Raw genomic sequence first — 23,128 nt, 5'->3', positions numbered from 1 at the left:
CCCCGGAGCTGCAATTTCTCCAATGGTTCTATTGCCATCAATAATCTGACCAGAACTGTGTTGCTGCTCCCGCAGCCCTCGCTCCTGCCGTGGGCTCCTGGAGGTGTGGGAGCCTCCCTGCCCTTCCCTGTGCCCTGGTCCCCAGGGTGAGCCCCAGCCTGGTCCCTTGGGCAGCTCCTGGTGCAGGCTGGAGCTGTCCCCCTGCTCAAGCTCCATCCAGCCTGGCCTGGGACACTTGCAGGGGTGGGGCAGGATCCAAACATCGCTGATGTGCTTTGCTGCCAGGAGAGCGCTAACTCCACACATTTTTACAGTTCTCCAGAGGGAAGGGGGAATGCTGGTGCTGCCTTTGTCACCGGGAGAGCAGAGGCAGCTGGAGGAGGCTTTTATCGACCTGCCCTGGCGTGGGCAGGGGCTGCTGTGGGCTGGCAGCACGGCATCGATCCACTCCGGAATTCCCGGAACCTGCTCCATGCCCGCCTCTCCGAGCGGGGATTCCCTGCAGCCAAGTCCTGCTAATTTTAGCCTTTGCTGGGGGATTTCGGAGCCAGGCAGCAGCAGCAGCCACACATCAGCTCTGCTCACTCCTGCCCCAGCTCCCACAGCCACCGAGATTTGCTGAACTCCACTAACGAGCTGTGAATCAGCCCCTGCCAGGAGCGCGGTGATTAATCAGTGCAGACACAGGCAGCTCTGATCAGTCAGCAAATATCAATAATTGATGAACATCCGGAGGTGATGATGTCAGAGCAGCCCCGGATGGGCCCCAGAGTGCCCTGACACATCAACCTGCTGCCCACCCTGCTGGGAAAGGGGATCAGAGCCACACAGACCTGCACGGCTCCTGTGGGACAAGGCTGGGGACTTCCCTCACCCCCCTCCACGTGGCAGAGCAGAATCTGTGACATTCATCAGAGCTCCAGAATCACAGAAGGGTTTGGGTTGGGCACAGCCCATCCAGTGCCACCCCTGTCATGGCAGGGACACCTCCCACTGTCCCAGGCTGTCCAGCCCCAGTGTCCAGCCTGGCCTTGGGCACTGCCAGGGATCCAGGGGCAGCCACAGCTGCTCTGGCACCCTGTGCCAGGGCTGCCCACCCTGCCAGGGAAGGATTACTCCCATGGATCCAACCTACATTTCTCCTCTTTCCTCTTTGCCTTATCTCTGCCAAGTGTCCAGGATTCTGAGGCTGCTGGGAAAGACTCCCCAGCACCTCCTTTCCACAGGACCTTTACAGCCCTGGTGTGTCACAAATAAACCCCAGCCAAAGCCACACCAGCTTTAGGTTGGATCCTCTGGGAACCTCCCACTCAAAGCCTTCAGTCCAGGGATGCTTTGAAATCTCCCTGGAAAAGGGAGACCCCCAAATCCCCCCACGCCTCCTGTGGCTGAGGGAGCTCGGAGAGGCTGACACGGAGACTCCTTTGCCCAGGGAGCCAGAAGTCCCTCAGACCACACCAAAACCAAAAACCAACCACCCTGAGGAGCTCCTGAGCACAGGGAACAGCAGCAGCACTCACCTCCCTGCTTGCTTCTGTCCAGGTAGATGGACACCCTCCGGGCCAGACCTGTGAGGAGACAGCGGTCAGCGGGTGGTGCTCGGGGGCACTCGGTCAGCCAGAGCAAAAACCAGCTTGAAACAGGGCTTAGAAACAGCAGCTCCAACTGAAGGGCATGAAGGAGAAGCAGCAGCACCCAGAGCAGCACGTGCCTCCCTCCCTCACTCCAGCACAGAGCTGAAGGCTCTGCAGGGACGAGGAGCCCTGCTCTGCCTCAGCTGGGCCCTGCTCCCCACACAGCAGGAGAGACAGACAGAAATCCCAGGAACTCCTGGGGTCTGCACAGATCCCCAGGGCTCCTGCCAGGGTCAGGGTTTCTGTGCCCACCCCTGGGAGGGCACACAGGGAACCAGCACCCCCAGCCTGGCCGTGCCAGCTCAGCCCTGACCTCCCAGGGGAAGGAAGGATGAAATTCTGTGCCTGACCTGGCTGCTGCCCCTCTCAGCAGCCCCTGCGTGTGTCACTGCCCATCTCACACAACCCAGGGCTGCCTTTTGAGCTTCCCAAGGATGTATTTAGGTGTTACATATTCCTCTCTCCCTTTGTAAGTGGGAAAATGGCCCTGAAAGTCACGTTCTCGTCATGTTCTGGCAGTTCTCAAGAGCAGTTCAGAGGTGAGTGTGACATTATGACACAGGGGAAAAGCTGGGAGAGGAGGGAAGGAAATCAATAGTGGGAGCAAACAAACTCCAGTAAAACTCCTGAGCTCTGCAGGTTCAAAATGCATCCTCAGTTTTCTGAGGCAGTGCTGGACCACAGCTGTGGTCTTGGCAGCAGATGACTCTGAAGACTCTCATCTCCACGGGGACTTGCTCCACTTGGCTCTTTTGAAGTGGCTACATTTATTTCTCTCTCCACAAAGATCTGTCCTTCTCTTCTGCCCAGTCTGCTGGGAAGGTGGAAGGCAAAGGAAACAGGCCCCAGACTGCTTCAGTCCACAAGGGAAAGAAAAAGCCAAGGGGAAAAAAACCCCCAATCCTAAAGAGAAGAGATTTAAAAGTTTCCCCAGTCCTGTTTTGGCAAAGGGAACCACCCAGCTCTCAGAGCTCTCTGAGCCTGTTCTGCAGTGTCAGGCACTGAAAATCCTTCCTGGGTGTTGAATCCTGTCCAGAGTGAGGCACAACCAGCACGGGCTCTGCCCTGGCACGGGGCACGTGGAAGGGGAGGCAGGACAATGGGGCTGGGATGAGGGAATTCCAGCACCCTCCCTGCCCAAGGCCAGAGCCAGGGCAGCCCCGGGGCACTCCCAGCACCAAGAAACCAAATCCTGAATCCTGGGGTGGGAAACATCAACCAGCAGCCAGGAAAGCTGGTGCACAGAGCTACAGAGTGACACCACCAAGGGCAGCCTGTCACAGCTCCTGGGCTTGCTGTCCCCGAGCAGAGCCAGGCCCTGCCTGCTCACAGCAGCCCCTCCTGCCCCTGCTGCCACCTTGGAAAGGGCAGGTCCTGCCATTTGCACAGCAGGCTCTGAACTTCCAGCAGCTCCTCCTCAGCTCTGGGCAGTGCCCTGGGTGAGGCAGAGCCTGCAGTGCCTCAGACACAGCTCCTGCTCCCTGAGCCACACAGGGAGGGAGGAACAGCACACACGAGGCAGCCCCAGGAAAATCCAATGAATAGCTGAAAGAGCTGTGTCAGGCTCCTGGGATGAACCACATCAGCTCAGAAATGAGAACTGTCAGCTTTTAAGGTCAGGATGAATGATGATGGTCATCTCATCCGACCTCCTGCACAGCACGGGCAGCCTCATCCAGCACTTCCTCCATCAATCCCACAAAGTGCTGATTGAACCACAGCACACAGAGAAAAACCTGCAGCCCTCATTAGAAATATTCAAGGGACAGAGAACTGTCCTTAGAGCATTAGCACCTGATGAGGTCTGGGAAGGACGGAACATCCACCTCCTGGAATGCTGTAAAACCTCCTTAACACCCTAAAACCTCCTGTAATATCCTAAACCCTCCTTTAACATCCTGAAACCTCCTGTAATGTCCTAAAACAGATTTCAGGGTTACACAAACTGGTTTTCTGGCTCCATCCCATGCGTGGCTGGATGCCAATGCTCCTTTTTACACCCTTTTCTGCCCAGCTTTCCCAACATTCCACACAGGCCGATGTCTCACTGTGCTGCCCTTCTGCACGTGCCAGATTTAGACCACAAGTTCCTCTGCCACCTCCTGACCCACAATAAACAGGGAAGAACGAGTGCCAAAACTGGAGCTGGGGCTAAAGGAGGTCACGAGTGCCACCTGCAAAGCTGCACAAAGGCTGATTTTCACCTTCTCCCCAGAAACCTCGGCAGGACCCACCTCGTGTGCTTGGCAGCATGTCTGACAGCCCCTGCCAGGCTGTCACCATCTCTGGGTTCTTCTCCAGGTCTGCAAAGTTCTTCCACACTCTGATGGCACCATCGTCTTGGGGAGCACAGAGAAAGAACACAAAGCAAAGTCACTGCTGGTGCAGCTCCCGCAGCTCCTCGAGCACGAGGAAGAAGAGGAGAGGCAGAACTGAAGTCACACAGACCCCAGATCTCTGAGTGTCACTTGAACACTTTTAGTTGGAGTTGTTTTTCCTCTCTAATTTACATGCAAGAAACCTAAAGCTTTGTTCTACTGGAGCTGTTCTGGAAGAGCTTTTCTCCTCCCTTGAACAACACCTGACATTCAATCTCTCTCCATTTCCTTGACATTTTCTCCAGGATTCATCTCTGGATTGGTGCCGAGGGCCACACAAGTACCCACTCAACACAAAACAGCCCCACAGAAGCAGCAGCATCAAAGCCCAGCCCATCAGCAGCAAATCTTTCAAGAACACTGTGTATTTTTTTCAATTTGCTCCCCATCTGTGAAATTTTTGTGCTAAGAATCAATAAATTGAAAGAAATATGTCCTAAAGGCTCTCTCAGCTCCCCTTCCCCCTCCCTTAATTACACCCAACCTGCACAGTTGAGCAGGAAGCTGGAGAAGCTGTTGAAAACACTCTGAGTGCCAGCTTTGGAATGGTTCCTTGGGAGAGGAGCAGATCTGACTCACAGCTTTACAGACCAGAGACTGGGCAAGGTCTCCTCCTCTCAATGCAGCTGGAGAGCAGCTCAGGTGAGACGAGGACAGCAGAGAAACTCAGACAGGTTTGGTGTGAGGCTGAGCCCTGCCTGCTCCACAGGAGCACAGCACAAGGAACAGAACTGGAGCTCCTCTGTTTTGGTTGCTGCACAATTTCAGCTCTGCACAGCAGCTTTAACCACTAAAATCACCTTGTCCCGGGTGTGCCACAGGAGGGGTGAGCACAACCAAGCAAAGACTCAGATGGGAACGGCTGCAGCAAGTGTGGGACTGGTCAGTCCTTGGAAAGTCTTTGCAGCACCTCCTTGAGAGCTCTCAGTGCTGCCAGGAAGAACTTGCAGGTTTGATCCTGGAAATGGCCCCGAGCTGGGAGCAGGCACGTGAGGGCAGGGAGGGAAGAGCCAGGCTGGGACAGCCCATGGAGGGGAGAGAAGCAGGTCCAGAGGAACTCAGCTGGACTGGCACAGTGCCAGGGCCCCAGGGTGGCACAGTGTCCCTCACCTGTGGCAGTGAGCAGCAGGGAGCAGTCCTGCCCGTTCAGGTACTCCATGGCTGTGATCCGCGTGTACCGAGGGTTCCCGTTGTGGAAATAATCCAGCTTTTCCCCTTTCTCCCAGTCCCAAAAACTGTGGGAGGAAGAAACAGCCCGTCAGTTTTCAGCTCTCTGTGCAAGCTGTGAAGAGATGCACTGGTTACCAGATTTGGGATTTCTCCTTTGGAGTTTGGCATCGTTTGATTAATAACGTGTCATGGAACTCTGGAATGGTTTGGGCTGCAACAACCTCAGAGCCCACCCAGTGCCACCCCTGCCATGGCAGGGACACCTGCCACTGTCCCAGGCTGCTCCAGGCCCTGCCCAACCTGGGACACTGCCAGGGATCCAGGGGCAGCCACAGCTGCTCTGGGCACCTGTGCCAGGGCCTGCCCACCCTGCCAGGGCAGGATTTCAACACCTCCACCTGCTGAGAGAGAGCCAGGACAAAGGGCCAGCTGTCCCTGCTGTGCCCCGGGTCCCCAGCCCTCACCAGATGCTGTCCCTGCTGTGCCCTGGGTCCCCAGCCCTCACCAGATGCTGTCCCTGCTGTGCCCTGGGTCCCCAGCCCTCACCAGATGCTGTCCCTGCTGTGCCCTGGGTCCCCAGCCCTCACCAGATGCTGTCCCTGCTGTGCCCTGGGTCCCCAGCCCTCACCAGATGCTGTCCCTGCTGTGCCCTGGGTCCCCAGCCCTCACCAGATGCTGTCCTTGTCGGCCACGGCGATGCAGGGGGTGAAGGGGTGGAACTTCACCACAGAGGGCACGCCCGGGTTCCTGTTGAGGAAGATCTGATCGTCCAGCCTGGAAATGCCTGTGGGGACAGCAGCCAGCTCAGCTCACACCTGGGAGTGTCTCTGGGGACAGCAGCCAGCTCAGCTCACACCTGGGAGTGTCCCTGGGGACAGCAGCCAGCTCAGCTCACACCTGGGAGTGTCCCCAGGGCAGCCCCAGCTTCCCAGGGCCACAGGTCACCCCTGCCCCAGCTCTCACCAGGACACCCCCAGCCCTTCCCTCCTTCCAAGAGTTTTAAGAATATTAACATTTTCTAATTTCAGTGGCCTCTTGGCTGAGTTACCAGTATCAAACACAGGCTCGTGTGCAGTGTCAGCCACACTGTGGGTGCCTTTCCTCTTCCTCCTCAGCTTTCCCACTCCAAGCTAACAACCTGTGCTCAGCACACCTCCAGCTCCTCAGCATCCCAGCACTGAGCTGGTGCCCAGCTCATTTTGCAGACTTTTTGATTAAAATGTTACTAATCAGCCATCACTCTCTCACTGCAAGGCAGTGTTCATCTTTCTACATGTATGCAGCAGTAACCATCACAATCTTCTTGCAGTAAAACCAAAGAAACCACATAAGTGTCAGAAGAAGAAAATCTCTGCTTTGCTGATAATTTATATTAAAATATATTTGTTTCCTTGTCAAATGAAAAATGCAGCTAAATTCCTTTTTAAATCAAAGTAGGTCATATTGCTTTCACAAGTATTTTGACAGGTAATCAAAGATAATTCATTTGTGAGGAAAGATAAAACTGTACTTGAAGTCTCACTTCCTGCTGATTCAAATTTCTTTAAATTTTAAGATTCTCAGACCCCACTGCAGCTGTCTCAGGTCTTGAGGTACAAACCAAGAACTGTGGTGACAAATCCCTCATCCTTCACACTGGCAAGCAAAGAGAACAAGCCCAGCCAAACCCAGGGAAATGTCAGATCATGTTGAGGGAAAAGCCAACACTATTTCTTCAAAATATAAAATATGAAAATGCCTTTTTTTTTTTTTCAATTTAAAATACAGCTTTTCACTGTAGCTTGTGGATTATTTATTTAACCTTCCATTTCAGTTCCCTGAAATTTTAGGTTAATTTGCAAATGAAAAATTCATTTTCCACAGAGACCTTAAAATGATGGCTAAAGACTTCTCCCATCCTGTCCTCAGAGCAGTTTGCTATTCACAAGCAGTGTTGGGACCCCTGACACTGCTGGGGTTTGGCACTCTCTGAATTCATCACACAAACCCCTAAACCCAGGAGACATCCATTCAGCCCAGTTTGTTTTAGGATGCATCCACTGAATCTAATTTTCATTAAAAGCTTGTAAGTCTGCTTTAATTCTTTTTAATATTTCACGTTATCATGATTTTTTTAATGAATAGTGGCATTTCAGTCACTCAGGTCAGGCCACCAAATATGAACACTGTCTCGAAAGAGATTTAACTTCTCCAGGCAAGCATGAAAAATCCCCTTGTTTGTATTCCATCAGATCTCCCAGGCCATCTCCTGGGCTGCAGGATCATTTCTGTTTCTCTGGTTGATGATATTCTGCAGTTTCCTGGCACGAAGCTCCAGGCTCACTCACAGGAGCAGCCTCGGGTGACAGGGCTGAGCCCTGGGCACTTTTCCTGAGCACCCTGGGACTGCCAGCCCTGTGTGCCTCCAAAGGCCTCCCTGCCTCGGGCAGGACACCAGGAGCTCCTGGAACTGTGGCTGCCCAGCCTCTGCTGCTCAGGGCACATAGCAGGGAAAAACTGAGGAATGCAAATTCCTCAGGAAGCTTCATTAGGTTCCACTTTATTGGAATAAATTCCTGTGCTGAGAGAATTCCAGCCCAAAGCTGCCTCAGAGAGCCCTAAAGATTCCCAGGTTCCTGGGAGCTCCTGCTGACACAGCAGGGACCTGAGGCACCTTGGGAGAGCACAGAGCACATGTACAAATATTCCAAATAAAGTGGGATACAAGGAGTAAACAACCACGTACAGAGGCCAGCAGAGCAGGGAACGTGAGAGACATCCCTGAGGAGTGTCCCGGGCTGGGGACACAGGTCCAGCAGCTCCATGGTCTGTCCCACATCAAAGCCTGAGCCTGCAGCTCTGGATTTAACCCTTCAGCATCCCCCTTCACCCCTCAGAGCAGAACCCGAGTGCCTCAAAGCTGAGAGCAGAGTGGGGGAGCAGCAGGGCAGCACCTGCAGCAGCAGCAGGGAACAGGCACCAGGGGCTGCACGGGGCCATCACTAATTGGGACACGGCTGATTGGGTTACAGGCAGCCTGGGCAGGGGAAGCTCTCACCCTTCTGGATGATCTTCTGCGCCTGTTTCCTGACGCGGGCGTTGCGCAGGAAGCGCCACTCGCGCTCCTTGCGGATTTGGCTCTCCAGGTCGTGCTCCTCGGGGATCTGCCAGGACAGGAACACACACACAGACAGTGACCCCACAGGGCAGAGTTTGCTGAGGGATGCCACAGTGCCCGTGCCTGTCCCCTCTGAGCACTGCAGGCGTGATCTCAGCACAGCACTGATTTCTCTCTTAACTCTCCTCGGCTGGGAAGCCTCACATAGCAACCCCGGGATCAAAGAGGGAGCACAGCCCTGCTGCAGCCAGCTCAGAACACACTGAATTCCTTCTCTTCCTGCTAATCAGGGGCTGCTGGCCGAGCAGGGCATGGCTACACTCCCAAATCCCTGGGATGTTCAGGTTCCCACCCCATTCACCAGGAACAGCCCTGTTCTGGTTCCCTGCTCTGGTGCCCCTGTGCCACCTGGCTTTGATCACACACAGAATTCCCTCCAAAACTGGAGAGTGCCCTGCAGTCACAAGCACTCTGAGCCATTTGATGGTATTTATTCACACCCACAGGCCAGGTTTCAGCACTCCAGGGCTCCCCTACAAAAGCTGTGCTCCAGGCACGAGGCCAGGGCAGCCCCAGTGCTGCTCCCACCATGGGCACGCCCACCCTCATCCAGAACACAGGCTCAGAAGGAATAAACTCACAAGATCTCACCCCAAACCATGGCAGGAGCTATGTATGGGGTGTTCTTCATATTTAAGCAATTACCCAAGGCTCCCCTGCTCCAGAACCACCCTTGGACCAATGAAGGAGCTGAGCTACAGGGTCCTGATCCAGCTTCCTTTCATGCTGGTTATTCCAAAGGAGTTACCCTTGGAGAAGGAAGACAAATTCCCACAAACAAACCCTGTTTTCCCTGAATGAGAAAGTCCTTAAATCATCTGTCACTATTACAAACACTGCCTTCCAACCACGTTATCCTTTAGAAAACAGCTGTTACTGACTTGGACTTCTGCTCCTGTAAAATAAATAAATAAGAAGCCCACCCTCCACCTTTCCTCCTGGCAAAGAAAAAAGCACTTTATTTCAGCACAACACCTATTAGATAGGCAATGACAAACGACCCCTAATGAAAAGCAATAAACAAACCTCACCTAAAATACATCAAAGGAATTTGAGAGGGGAGAGATAACACCTACACCTTAATGAAAATCCAGCTTCTCTGGGAATAAATTAAAGAAAGGCCAGGGAAGAGGCCTTGGACCACCAGGGCAGAGTCAGAACACGCAGGTAAAGGCTGTCCCAGCCAGGGAGCAGGGAGCAGCTGAACCCCCCAGCAGAGCTCTCCCTCCCTGCCCTGGGTCTCTCTCTCCCCCCGTGGCAGTGGGTGCCAGGGGGAGCAGGGGGCACCGGGCACAAGCTCCAGAGGTAAATCCAGCTCTCCCTGGTCACCGTTCCTGCAGCAGTTGCAGGATCTCTCTCCTCTCCCAGGACTTCATCCCAGGGCCGAGCAGCTCCGGCAGGGATTTATCAGGAAGGGCTGCTTATGTAATTCTCACCTTCCAGGATCCTTCCCCGCTCCTGCCTGCATGTTCTGCCAGCCCTGGCAGTAACAGATGCTGGCTCCCTCTCTCCTTGACTCAGGACTTCCTGACAGCTGGCACTGAGGCTTTCCTGCGCCCCGTGGCTCCCAGAACAGCCCTGAGCCACCAGGGACTGCAGGAAGAGGAAAAGCTTCTGCAGGGATCAGAGGCAGGGACCTGCTTTTCCTGGCACACGGAGAATTTACAGTGCAGCGTTTTCTTTCTCCGTTTATTTGATTAGATAATCAATAAATCAAACCTGCAATGATGGCTTGAAACGGAGCCCCTGATTTACACTGGAAATTAATCCCTCAGTCTTTCCAGTGAAAGCATTCTCAGGGCAAGGTCCATGAAGCAAAACTAAATCCATAAATTAAAAATGACTAAGATGCACTCACAGTCATTTTATGTTTATTCATTACAGGAACAGTTGCCTTGTCTTTCCCTGTTTATGAAGGCAGGGAGCAGCTCCAAAAGAACGGCTGGAATTAAGCATCAATGTCATTTTTCCATCAGTACTTGGTACACTTCACTCTTTGCCTTTTTCATGAGGCTGAAGCTCCCAAAAGGCAGCAGCCACCAGCCAGGACTGTTCCCTGCTGCTGCAGGAACAGGGACTGCAGAACAGGGGCTCCATGGAAACTCAGGCAGCACCCGAGCTGTCAGTCCTGACTTCCAGCCAAGAAAGCTCAGAGAAAGTTCTCCCAGAGCTCCCTCCCTGTCCCTGGCACACACAGTCCAACCCCAAAGTCACCAGAACTCCCTGTTAGGACAGGATAACACCTGCAGAAAACTCCCTCTCCTTGGCCTTTCAAAGCTGCTTTGCACAAGTAACAGGGAAATCAATTCTCTGCCTGGTGTGATTAGCAAACACAGATTTGGTTGTGTCCCAGCTTCACCCACGGCTGCTGAGGACAGCTCATGGTCCCTGCTCAGCCCCAGGCAGGGGCAGTTCCCAGCCCCAGAGGCTCAGGGAGCTCCTGCCAGAGCTAGGGCTGTGCCCTGCTCCTGCTCCCTGGGAGCCACGGGGCACCCTGGGCTGCAGAACCTCCTTTCCATGCCTCCCCTCCCTGGCTCCTGTGAATTACAGAAGTACAGGAATGCTCCACGTTTTTTATTGCCCCCCATAGAGCAATTTAATCTATTTTATATGCAGGAAGTAGTAGTAGAGCCATTCCCCCACAGAGCTCCCCATTGCCCCTGCCCGTGCCTGGCTGCCTACTCTGATTTATTTTATTAATAAGACCCCCCTCTTCCCTGGGAAGAGATTTTCCTAGGGAGCAGACAAATGATTTTAATAAGAACTAAGAGCTCAAACATCATCTTCCTCCTCTTGTGCTCTGGTCTGGGCTTGAATGAAGGCACTGAAGCTCATCTTGAGGAGAAAAAGCCCTGGTGGAGGCCTGGCCAGGCAGCCCAGCCCCACATCCCAGATGTGCCCTAAGGAATCACTGGGCAGCTTCAGCAGAAAGGGAATTTCACAGCAGCTGAGGAAGTTTCAGGCAATGTTTCCCTGGTGATTCCCTCTGGAAATCAAGAGCCTGCCCTGTTCTGATATCCTTAAACTCAGGCAATTACCTCACCCTGGCACCTGAACATTCCAGGAGTGTGGGGAAGATGGCTCAGCCCCAGCTCCCAGCTGAGGCAGCACTAAAACCACACTAAAACCACAATTTCCTCATTACCACGAGCTCAGCAGCAGAGCTGGGACACAAACATCCGCTGTGGAGAGGCGTTAATGGAGCCTGGGCATTGTCCCTGCCGGGCAAGGCAACCCCTCCAGGAGACTGAGCTCAAATCCTGACACCTTTGGGCTCCCTGAGACTCCCAGAGCACCTGCAAGCTGCCTCTAATGAGGGAGATTTACTGCTCGTCCTGTTTCATACTTAGACCTGAAACCTGAGCTTTGCCTAAAACATTCTGGGAATTTAACAGCTAAAACATTCTGGGAATTTGATAGCTTCTCTTTCCAGTCACTGATACCTTTACCCATCTCTTAAGAGGTCTGGTTTGAGGTTTTCCTGGAACAAGGTTTCAGTTTGTCTCTCACTTCACACAGAGACAACTTAGTTACCCAAACAAATCACTTCTGAAGAGACCTGGATGCAAATTTGTCATTACCAAAATTATATTTTTCTTTGGTATTACACAACACTTTCTTAAACTTTAAACAACAGTAATTCTCCCCAAGCTTCCCCCAGGCACTCGTGGGCATCCAGGCACTCTCCCTTTCTCCTCTGTAAGCTGAAGGGGTGTGTGCTGGAAGGACAGCAGCTCCCAAATCCCCCCTGAGGACAGCGGGGCAGAGGATCTGTCCTGCTGCCACTGCAGCTCCCCAGGGCAGCCTCCCCCCTCCACTTCCCTGTCTCTTTTACCAGGAGACTCAGATGAAATGTCAGAAAGAAAACAGCATCTCTCTTTCTCCAGCCTGTCACTGCCCTTTCTGGGGAAAAGAGCCTTCTATTTATTTATTTAAAAACCCAATTCATTTTAGCTATAATGCAATTTTCTATATGCAGAAAAACCACAACATTTCAGACAGAACAACTCTGCAGTGCAACCAGGCCAAACCAGGGGATCTGGGCACGGAGCCTCTCCTCATTCCTACATTTTTTGTGGATTGTGCTCCATGGGGAGCTGAGCTTTCCCCCGGGCTGTGTCTGTCCCACCCTCCCTGACCCTTCTGCTCCCTCTGGTCACTTCTCTCTTCCTGACTTTACCCGCAGTCCCCGGGGCAGCACGGGGTAAGGAAATCCATTCCTTTGCCTCCCCAGGTGGCAGGGAAAGGCAGGGAGGGCGGGCAGGGCTGGCACAGCCCCCAGGGTTACCTTCATGACGGGCTGGGCGAAGTACTTGGCGCTCCAGTCGCAGAAGCCCGTCTGCACCGCGGCCGAGATGAAGCTCTTGTGTCCCACGGCATCGTCAGCATCGTCCGCTGTCTGTGGGGAGGGGACAGGGTCACCCTGCAGGGCAGGGACACCCCGGGGACACCCCAGGGACACCCCCAGGACACCCCCAGGGACACCCACACCGCCCCAGCCAGGCACCACAAGCTCCAATAGGACAGGAACTCTGTGCTCCCGGCTTTGGGATCAGGCGCCAGGGTTGTTCCTTGGGAAGGTGCACGTTCCTTGGGAAGGTGCACGTTCCCTCAGCTGCAGGGATCAGAGATCTGGAATCTGGGATCTGGGGTCAGGGATCAGGGATCCAGGCTGCAGCAGCCCCACGGCACCTCAGGGAGGTCCCAGGAGGAGCTGTGTCACAGGCTCCCAAGGATGTGGTGAGGGGAGCAGCGAGGATGACTCAGGATGCAGGCACAGCTCGTGCCAATGGATGTGGATGAGTGCCTGGATGAGTGTCTGCCACACAGCACAGGACACCCCAGGGGAAAAGGGAAAAGCTGCTCCATTCCCTCAGGTTCCAGCCAGGCTTTCAGAAACACCACCCAGGCTGCTGCTGCCAAGCCCCAGAGAAGGGAAGGGGTTGCTGCTGCTGGGGCTGCAGCACTTTTTGTCCTTGTGATGGCAGCTGCCCCCTGTCCCTGCTCTGGCAGGGCTGGAGAGCAGCCCCAGGGTCAGGGCCTCACTCTGGGCTGCCACTCAGACACACAAATGTTTACACAAGAGTAAGCCACAGGCTCTGATTAGACACATTGCTTAGTGGCAGAAGTGAATAATGCCCTATCAAAAGCTGTAAAACACAATTTATCCTGAAGAAAATAAATTAATCAATTTTTATTTGGCTGGTTAGAGGCAGCCAATCTGCATTGGCAGCAGCTGGAAGCAAACGAGGGATGCACAGAAATAAACCACAACCGACAGAAAGTGGGACAAACCCCAGTGGGCAGAAGCTGCCAGAGCTGGCAGGGAAAGCTCCTTACCTGCTCTGGGCCTTTGTCAAACATTTTCCTTGTCCTGGGGAACTGGTGGGAGTGGGGGGTGTACTGCACGCCCACGTTGGTGACGCTGGGGCGCACGGACGCCAGGTCGCGGCTCACCGGCTGCTTGGGCACCTCGTTGGTCAGGCTGGAGCTGCTTGTGCTCGTGGTTGGAGGTGACCCCCTGGGGACAGAACGGAGGGGTCACTGCACACGAGATTTGCATGTGTCCTGTGTTATTTTCACTTTGTTTCTTTCTCACAGGATTTGTGGTGCCTTCTCTGCAGAAACATCACAATTCCCACGCCCCCTCCAAAGGCCAACCCCAAACCAAGAGTGAACTCTGACTGTGCCAGCTCCACACTGAGGGGATGAACCTTGATGTTCTGGGAATCTGTGATGCCTGACCCAAGTCACCCTGACCAGGGGCTGCACTTCCATGGGGGGACTGAAGCTTCAAAGCATTTGAATTTAAACTGGGCCCTCTGTTCCCACTTGGAATCTGACTGGTGCACACTGGTTATGGGACCAGCACATCTAACGTGTGGTGTTTTCTCTTGGAGAGGAGTTTTGGGAAATAATCCCATTTTCAGCCCCCAGCTCTGCCCACAGAACTCTGTTTCCCTGCAGCTCAGGCAGGGTGTGATGTCCATCAGTTAACCCAGCTTTTATCAGCTCCAAGTGCAGCAGGCACAGCTCAGGGAAGGTAAAAGCAGCCCAAGTCAGCTCTTTCTTTCAGCTCACTGTGAGAGGGCTTGTTACCCTTGGCCCTAAAGGGAAACAGGAGGAAGCTCCCCACCTTTTCCCAGAGCTTTCCTTCCTGCACACCTCAGCCCTGCTGACACACAGGTGTTCCCTGTCCCTGGGGCAGCTCCCCGGGCTGGGGCTGGGCAGGGAGCACCCACCCCTCCCACAGAAGGTGCTGGAAGGCCGGGCTGGACTTACCCCACTTGGTGGATGTGCATGCCCTTGTTGGTGGGGCTGGCAGGGGCCGACTGGGTCAGCGAGGACGTGTCCAGGATGCGCTGGGGGCGAGCGTTGACCGTGGCCTGGGGAGAAGAGGGAGCCTGAGCAGCTGGCACGGCCCTGGCACGGCCAGCCCGGGGCAGGCAGGGAGCTCTCCATGGGCTGGGGGCACAGCAAAGCCCCCGGGCTGCCCCCAGCACCGGCTGCTTTCACTGCTGCCCTAGGCAGGAACACTCACCCAGGAAGATAGCCCTGAGAAACCCTGAGCAGAGCCAGCGCCTGCCCCAGCAGCCCAAACACAGGGCAGGGGACAGCCCGGGGTCCCCAAAGCTGTCCAGGGCTCCCCACAGCCACCAGCCTTTCCCTCACAGCTCCTGACTGAGTCCTGCAGCTCCCACCACGACCATAAATCATAAAGCACATCCTGAGCCTGGAGGAAAGGAGGCTCAGGGGGGACCCTGTGGCTCTGCACAGGAGGGGACAGCCAGGGGGCTCGGGCTCTGCTCCCAGGGGACAACAGGACAAGAGGAAATAGCCTCAAGTTGTGCCAGGGGAGGTTTAGGTTGGGTATTGGGGAAAATTCCTTCTCTAAAAGGGCTGTGCAGCCCTGGCCCAGCTGCCCAGGGCAGTGCTGGAGTCCCCATCCCTGGGGGGATTTAACAGCCCTGGGGATGTGGCACTTGGGGACATGGCTCAGCGGTGGCCTTGGCAGTGCTGGGGGAATGGTTGGACTGGATGGGCTCAGAGGGCCTTCCCAGCCTAAATAATTCTGTGACTCTGCCTCAAGCCTTCTGTTAAAAACACCTGGACAAAGCAACCTGGGCTGAAGCAAAGTTCCCTCTCAAAACTTTGATTTCAGGAAGTCTCTAGAGGCCAACACTGAGCCCTGGGTCCCTGCTGTTTGTTTTGGTGCTCACATAAAGCAGGTCTGGGCGTTTTCCAAGGCTCAGGCCGGGAAGGAGAACTGCACCATTCCCACCTGCATCATAAACATAAATCCCAAGGCAGCCGCAGCCTGGGTGAGGCTCAGCAGTGCCTGACGAGCCCAGGGAACAACCCAGCCCAGATCCCTGCAGGAAGGCTGCACCCCTGGGCAGCCCAGATCCCTGCAGGAAGGCTGCACATCTGGGCAGCCCAGATCCCTGCAGGAAGGCTGCACATCTGGGCAGCCCAGATCCCTGCAGGAAGGCTGCCAGGGCAGCCCAGATCCCTGCAGGAAGGCAGCCTGGCAGCCCAGATCCCTGCAGGAAGGCTGCACATCTGGGCAGCCCAGATCCCTGCAGGAAGGCTGCAGCCTGGCAGCCCAGATCCCTGCAGGGAGGCAGCCTGGCAGCCCAGATCCCTGCAGGAAGGCAGCCTGGCAGCCCAGATCCCTGCAGGAAGGCTGCAGCCTGGGCAGCCCAGATCCCTGCAGGAAGGCTGCACATCTGGGCAGCCCAGATCCCTGCAGGAAGGCAGCCTGGGCAGCCCAGATCCCTGCAGGAAGGCAGCCTGGCAGCCCACACACCGGCTGCTTACAGGCAGCACAGCCCCAGAGCCTGGAGCCCTTCTGGAGAAACAGATCCACAGCCTGGCTCCAGTAAAAACCCCAGCAGGACACTCTGGTCTCGTTTGGTAACAACAACCACAGAATCACAGGACAGGGGATGGGAGGGACCTCTGGAGATCACCCAGGTCAACCCCCCTGCCAAGGCAGGGCCACCCACAGCAGTGACACAGGAACATGTCCAGGGGCTTTGGGATGTCTCCTATTCCATGGTTCTGCAATATTTAGTCCCTCACCACTCTCCAGCTGTGGAAGCCCATGGATGGTTTGCCCAGCTGCTCCCACTGAAGCCCCCAGCCCCAGCCAGAGCCCCCAGACCGCAGTGCTCTGCTCAGCTGTGCCAGTGGAAGAAAACCTCAGCTGGCCCAGCTCCAAAATGAAGCCTCTCTTTCCCTCAATTTTACAGTAATTAAACCAAAATATTAAACCCCTGGAACATTCAAGAGTTTGACATCACCTGAGGCAGTATTTTTCTTTAAGCAGAACAATTTTTGTTTGCATTCACTGGTAAAATTCAACCCCCGAGCGGGCAGTGCTTGCACACCCTGGGGAGGAGCGGTGCCCACGTCCAGCCCTCCCTTCTACATCCCACAGGCTCCATCAGCACGAGGGAAAGGTCTCAGGGCACAGCTACCAAAGCTTTGATTGTCACTGATTTGCACTGGACACGGGGCAGCTCCTGCCTGAGCTCCCAGCAGAGCCCCGAGCCCGGCGCGGTCCCGCAGCACCGCTCACAGCAGAGCCAGAGCAGCACCCGAGCCTGAACACCCCCGTGGGGCAGAGCCAGAGCAGCACCCGAGCCTGAACACCCCCGTGGGGCAGAGCCAGAGCAGTTCAGAGCAGCCTGAACACCCCTGGGGGGCAGCTCAGCCTGGCTGCTCTGTGTTTGGGGGTCGGGTTTCATTAGAAGCCACCCAAGGCAGGTGGTCCTGGCCAAAGCAAAGCCCCCGGCATGCGCAGCAGCCGCCCCAGCGCGGCACCAAGCCAGTACTGAACGCTCCTGACGGCTCTCAGGGCTAAGGCAGAGAGGAACAAATCAGTTTTGTTCGCTGAAGCATCCCCAGATGAAAGTCCTTGCCCGTGGGAATGCTTCCTGTTTCCAAGCCTGTTGGAAGAGCGCTGCCTTAGGAAGCAGGGGCAGAGCAGCTGGCCCAGCCGTGCAGCGTCACACCCGTCACCGAGCTGTGGGACTCAGCACCAGCACAGCCACCCCAGACTCGTTAGAGTAACACAGAACTGCCCCTCAGTGCAGCATTCCCTAGGGATATGGCAACGGAATGACCACAGCTCCTGCTGGCACAGCAGCATCGATATCAGCACTGATACCGGAGATCTCCACTGGCCAGGGAGCAACTCCTGAAAACACATTTCGGTCAGGAAAAGCAGATCTGGTTCCTCTTTATATCCCTTTTCATAGCAGGAGCAACATTTCACCTTGCAAAAAGCCTTCCAAACACAGAACTGAAATAGTTTCATGCACCTAGAGCAAAGAGAGGGAAATCTTCCACCTTCTCCTTTCCTTCTTCCCCTCGTTTGGCATCTCCAGCCTGTCATTTGTTGTACCCCTGTCTCGCCAGGGAAGGGCTGAGCTTGCTGTCCCCACTGCCAAGAGAATTCTCTGTCCCAAACCCAGCCCTTACCACTCACTGGCACGTGCACTTCAAACAAATCAGAGTTCAAGTCAGTAACTATAGTCTCAAGAGAAAATGTGATTTCAAAGCAGAGATCTCTGAGGCATTAAGATGGCAGTGCACAGTGCTGGCATCTCTTACTGCAGCTTCAGGCTGAGGGTCTGCACTGTTCCCTGGAAAGGCCCAGTAAGAGAGTTCCCATTGCAATGGCTCATGGTCTGGATGCTCGAGTGGCCAGAAAGGTTCAACGGAGCTTTCTGTGCCCAGCCAGGGGAGGCACGGGGTGAGAAGATGTCCTGGGGTGGCCTGGCCTGGGCTGGGGCAAGGTGCTGGCCCAGGGTGGCACCTGCAGGGACATCTTGTCACCCCCAGGATGAGATGGGATGAGGATGGAGGTTTAGGCACCCAGCCTGGGCTGGGGTGAGGAGTGGCAGGGGTCTGCATGCTGACTCACATGTACTAGTTCACCTGGGTTGGAGAGCCGTTGTGGCTTCAGTCTGCACGCCAGTCCCACTTGCATTATCTAAATCAGTTTGCAAACGGATAATTTAATGAAGGATACTTAAGGTTTATCCCAGGGACTGATCTAGACAAGTAGACTTCTAAACCAGACCTACTGTCCGAGATCTGCACCTAATTTATACCCTACAACAACCCCAGGCCCTCCCCCATTTATTCATTTTACCTGAGCAAGAGTTCAGAGCAGATTTTACCATGGTGAAGCATTAAAAGCTCCTTCTGCAAAGGGCAGAGCACTCCAACAGACCCATCCAGGTCAGTCTGCCTAAGCCTTGCCTAAGCATGGAGAGATCCACATCCAAACACGGGCAGGCACAGTGAGCAGGGACAGGCACATACCTTGTAGGCAATGCTGTTGAGGACCTTCATGGCCAGGTCGGACACGTCGGGATAGGGGTCGGCAGCCAGGTGAAGGAGCACTCTCCAAATTTGGGTATAAACACTGTTGAAACTCACACCTAGAATAATAAAAAACACAACAAACCCCAAAGCCCTGCAGCACATGACAATCCATCAACTCCAGTTCTTTGATCTGATGTGAGAAAATTCATTAGAACTCCAAACAACGCAATGACATCTCAGGGAACATCAAGAGAGGAGCTCAAAAACATCCCACATGGGCATTTTGTCTCCCTTTTGCCTGTCTGTGAACTCTGCAAGAGTTTGTGAAACCAAAGTGGAGGAAGCAAAGTAAAGACTCCCTAAATCATCTCCCGTCCAACTCCTGCTTTTGCAGGCTCCTGAAGCAAATCACCTGGAGAGGCCAAGTGGATCATGTCTGGGTATCCTGAGCTGAAATACTTAACGGTATAAACCCACAGTCACTGCCTGATACTGTTGTGGTGATTTGTATTGAATTGTTCAGGGGTTTGTACACTCCACAAGTTTACTGAATGTTTAAAGCAAAGCTTTAGGAGTTGAGCCCTCAGGAAGCAGCGAGTCCAACTCAGTCTTTCCTATTGACATTTGTATCAATTCCTCCAATTTGTTATTTAATGAGCAGATCAGCTGTTTGGTATTTCAGCAGAAGGGACTGACAGATTCAAAGTACAAATCAAATTAATAAGCATTTGCAACAACTGACAAAATTCCGTGAACATTTTATTTTGCTGCTTTTGGGCGAGAATTTGTTCCTCAGCCTCCGAGCCCTGCCGGTGTCTGATCGTGCAACGCCCCGGCTGGGAGTGGAGCCATTTGGACAATGTTAAAGTGGTTGTACTAACAACAAAAAGGAGCTAAAATAGAGATTTCAGATGAGTCACAATCAGTGCTAAATGACAGATCAAGCTGTTACTGCTTTCCCTCCCGTGTTTCTGGAGCCATCTAAATATAAAGTTGGGAGAAGAGGGCCCCGTGGTCACCAAGCAGCTCCTCACCTGGCAGAGCTGAACCTGATCCTCCACAGCAGAGCAGCCTGGCACAGAGCAGGGTGGCACAGAGCAGGCTGGCACAGAGCAGCCTGGCACAGAGCAGCTCTGAGCACTGGCTGAGGGCAGCAACAGGAGCCTGCCCTGCTGCTCTGAAGGGGGAACCTTCCCCTGCCCCAAGTGCCCACACTGTGACAAACACTCTGCAAAGGGCCAAGGCAGCTCCCACACCCCAGCTCCTCCCTCTCTCCTGGCATCCAAAGGATGTTCCAAGTGATGTCTGCTTAAATCTGCACCTGGGAATCTCACTGGTGTTTCTGAAGGGACCACGTGGAGCGAGCTGTTCCTGTGCTGGGGGTGACCATGTCACCCTGCCCTGTGGCAGTGCAAAGCCCCTGTGTAAATCCCGTCTCCAGTCCTCTTGGAGCCCCTTTAGGCACTGGCAAGGCTGTAAAACCTCTAACAATGTAAATTGTTATAAGGCTGTAAACATATATTTATGTAATATTGTCTAATATTTATATAATGCTGTAAAATTGCAAAGGCTGTAAACAGATAACAATGTTAAATCCTGGAAGCTTCTATTACCAATGAAAGCAAAACTGGAGGGGGAAGGATAAAGAACAAGAAGGGAGAGAGGCAAAGTGCTACAAGGTGTGGGAGGAAAAGAGGCTCAGCTGGTGAAGCAGCAGCCAGGTAATGTCTGAGGTGTGCCCAGAGCTGTGCCCAGAGCTCTGCCTCCCACACTCCAGCCTGTTACATAAGGGCCGGTGGGAAATCTGGATGCCTTCAGCTCTTTAAAGCCCTTGAAAGAGAGTAAAAGGGAGAGAAGGACGAGTGAGGGGGGCACCCAGCTGATTTCCCAGGGGCTCTGGTAACCACCTCGATCACGGAGAAAGAAACCCAACAACATTTTTTATACATCTAAGTGTCAGGGAAAAACCAAATTTTAAGCAGAACTGTGCCAGTGCAATTCCCCCTTCACAGCCTTTGTAGAGAATCTCTCAAAGAGAAGAACCTCACCTCTCCAGTGGCAGCCTTTGAGGAGAACACAGGGAGGTTCTACAAAGGCACCTGGGGCTCAGGGCTGGTGCTCCCAAGGCTGCTCCTTCCTGCTGCCACCGCCCCACTGTCAGTGCAGCAGTGACACTGTGACCCAGCTCCCTGTCACATCCCCAGCCCCAGTCCCCAGGGTAAGGACAGCAGCAGAGGTGGCAGCAGAGCAGCAGCTCCATTTCACTCCAGGGCCCAGCTGTCCCCAAGATGAAACCAGGAGCCGAGCAGGGCCCGGGCACTAATGGAAGCAGACAGCTCTGTAATTAGTCACACCGACTCCCAGCCAGTTCAGTGCACCTTGCAGCGTGGATTCATGTTTACAAAATGATCCCTCTCTGCTAAGAATGTCAAAAATAAATTGCCTTTCCCCAGAGTTTGATTTTCCCTGCACACGTGGGGTTCACCTGTGAGCCCCGAGGATGGGCCGGGCTCCAGCAGCTCCAGGGAGAGCCAAAGTGGATGCAAACCCCACTGCTGATGGCTTCATTTACTCCCTTTGATTTGCCAGGCTGGGACAGGGTTTGTTTCCAATCCCCTGTAAAAATCACTGCACTGATTTCCAGCCTCCACCTGCACAGATGGGGCAGCTCCACTTCCCACCAGCACCACAGCAAAAGCAGCCCAAGCACAGCTGCAGTGTCAGTGTGCACGGCACAGACCCCTCCTCTAGCCAGGAGGGACCCCGGGGAGACCCCAAACCCCTGCAGCTCCCTGAGCTCTGCTTTGGAGCAGCCTGGTCCCTGCAGGCACAGCTCACTCCCTGCACACCTGAGCCCTCCCGGGGCCCTGCAGGGGCTCACTCCCACCCCTGGGCAATTCCAGGGGCACAGCTGGAGCTCCCTGGCACAGCTGGAGCTCCCCGGCACAGCTGGAGCTCCCCGGCACAGCTGGGGCTCCCTGGTACAGCTGGAGCTCCCCGGCACAGCTGGAGCTCCCCGGCACAGCTGGGGCTCCCCGGCACAGCTGGAGCTCCCCGGCACAGCTGGAGCTCCCCGGCACAGCTGGAGCTCCCCGGCACAGCTGGAGCTCCCCGGCACAGCTGGAGCTCCCCGGCACAGCTGGGGCTCCCTGGTACAGCTGGAGCTCCCCGGCACAGCTGGAGCTCCCCGGCACAGCTGGGGCTCCTTGGCACAGCTGGGGCTCCCCGACACAGCTGGGGCTCCCTGGCACAGCTGGGGCTCCCCGGCACAGCTGGAGCTCCCCGGCACAGCTGGGGCTCCCTGGTACAGCTGGAGCTCCCCGGCACAGCTGGAGCTCCCCGGCACAGCTGGGGCTCCCCGGCACAGCTGGAGCTCCCCGGCACAGCTGGAGCTCCCCGGCACAGCTGGGGCTCCCTGGTACAGCTGGAGCTCCCCGGCACAGCTGGAGCTCCCCGGCACAGCTGGGGCTCCCCGGCACAGCTGGGGCTCCCCGGCACAGCTGGAGCTCCCTGGCACAGCTGGGGCTCCCTGGTACAGCTGGAGCCTCCTGGCACAGCTGGAGCTCCCTGGCACAGCTGGGGCTCCCTGGTACAGCTGGAGCCTCCTGGCACAGCTGGAGCTCCCTGGCACAGCCCGGCACAGCTGGAGCTCCCTGGCACAGCTGGAGCCTCCTGGCACAGCTGGAGCTCCCCGGCACAGCTGGGGCTCCCTGGCACAGCTGGAGCTCCCCGACACAGCTGGAGCTCCCCGTGCTTCCACACAAGCCCCAGCACAGCTCACTAGAGGGAGGTGTCTCAGAGCAGGTGTCCCTGTCCAGAGCTGGTGTCACCGCTGGGGACACATCCCCTGTGAGCAGCACATTCCCACTGCCAACCCCCACGCAAACCCCTGGGGTTTGGTGCTGTGCCTGCCCCAGGCACCAGCGCTGCTGGCTGCCAGCTCCTTTATCTCAGTGCATTAACACAGGGGAGCAGGAGGCTCCCCTGCCCCCAGACTCTCTCCTGCACCTCACTGTCCACCTCCACCTCTGCTCTCCTCACCCTCACTGCAGCAACCTCTGAGGCAGATCCTAGGAAATGGCAAAGAGTTCTCCACCCCCAGCCTCTCCTGCTGGAAAACACAACAATTCCCCAGCATTTCATTGCTCCAAGATTTATTTTCCTCCTTCTTTGATCACTCCTTAAGATAATCTTTCCAGCGAAGCTCTCTGTAGGACAAAGGCTTTCATCGTGCAGTTTGGATATGAATAATCTGCCTCGAGGTATGCAAACCCCCATCTTAATTCCATCCCTTTTCCTATCTTGAAACTGAACATTTCCAGGACACCAAGATTAATGAGTGGCTGTATGGAAAAGCAGCAAGGCTCAGCTTCCCCTCCAAAATGATGTCTTTGTTGACTAACCACAAACTGCCTCTTGCCAGCTGGAAAACTGGGCCAGAAATAAAT

At 54.9% G+C, this 23,128-nt stretch overlaps 1 protein-coding gene across 1 annotated transcript in view; it reads right to left on the bottom strand.

Annotated features, from left to right (window-relative positions):
• RPTOR (regulatory associated protein of MTOR complex 1) overlaps positions 1–23,128 on the bottom strand; it is a 97,314-nt gene that overhangs the window by 11,675 nt on the left and 62,511 nt on the right. Inside the window, exons 21-29 of the mRNA XM_063409026.1 lie at positions 18,678–18,796; positions 14,622–14,725; positions 13,680–13,860; positions 12,628–12,738; positions 8,220–8,325; positions 5,852–5,966; positions 5,123–5,247; positions 3,869–3,973; positions 1,521–1,568 (exon numbers count right to left, since the gene is read on the bottom strand). Of these exons, the coding sequence (XP_063265096.1) occupies positions 1,521–1,568; positions 3,869–3,973; positions 5,123–5,247; positions 5,852–5,966; positions 8,220–8,325; positions 12,628–12,738; positions 13,680–13,860; positions 14,622–14,725; positions 18,678–18,796 (1,014 nt within the window). The remainder of the gene's footprint in view (positions 1–1,520; positions 1,569–3,868; positions 3,974–5,122; positions 5,248–5,851; positions 5,967–8,219; positions 8,326–12,627; positions 12,739–13,679; positions 13,861–14,621; positions 14,726–18,677; positions 18,797–23,128) is intronic.

This window comes from Prinia subflava, chromosome 12, assembly GCF_021018805.1.
Source record: "Prinia subflava isolate CZ2003 ecotype Zambia chromosome 12, Cam_Psub_1.2, whole genome shotgun sequence".
Lineage (NCBI taxonomy): Eukaryota > Metazoa > Chordata > Aves > Passeriformes > Cisticolidae > Prinia > Prinia subflava.
The sequence above is the reverse complement of the archived record's forward strand: the minus strand, read 5'-3'. Positions and strand labels throughout refer to the sequence as shown.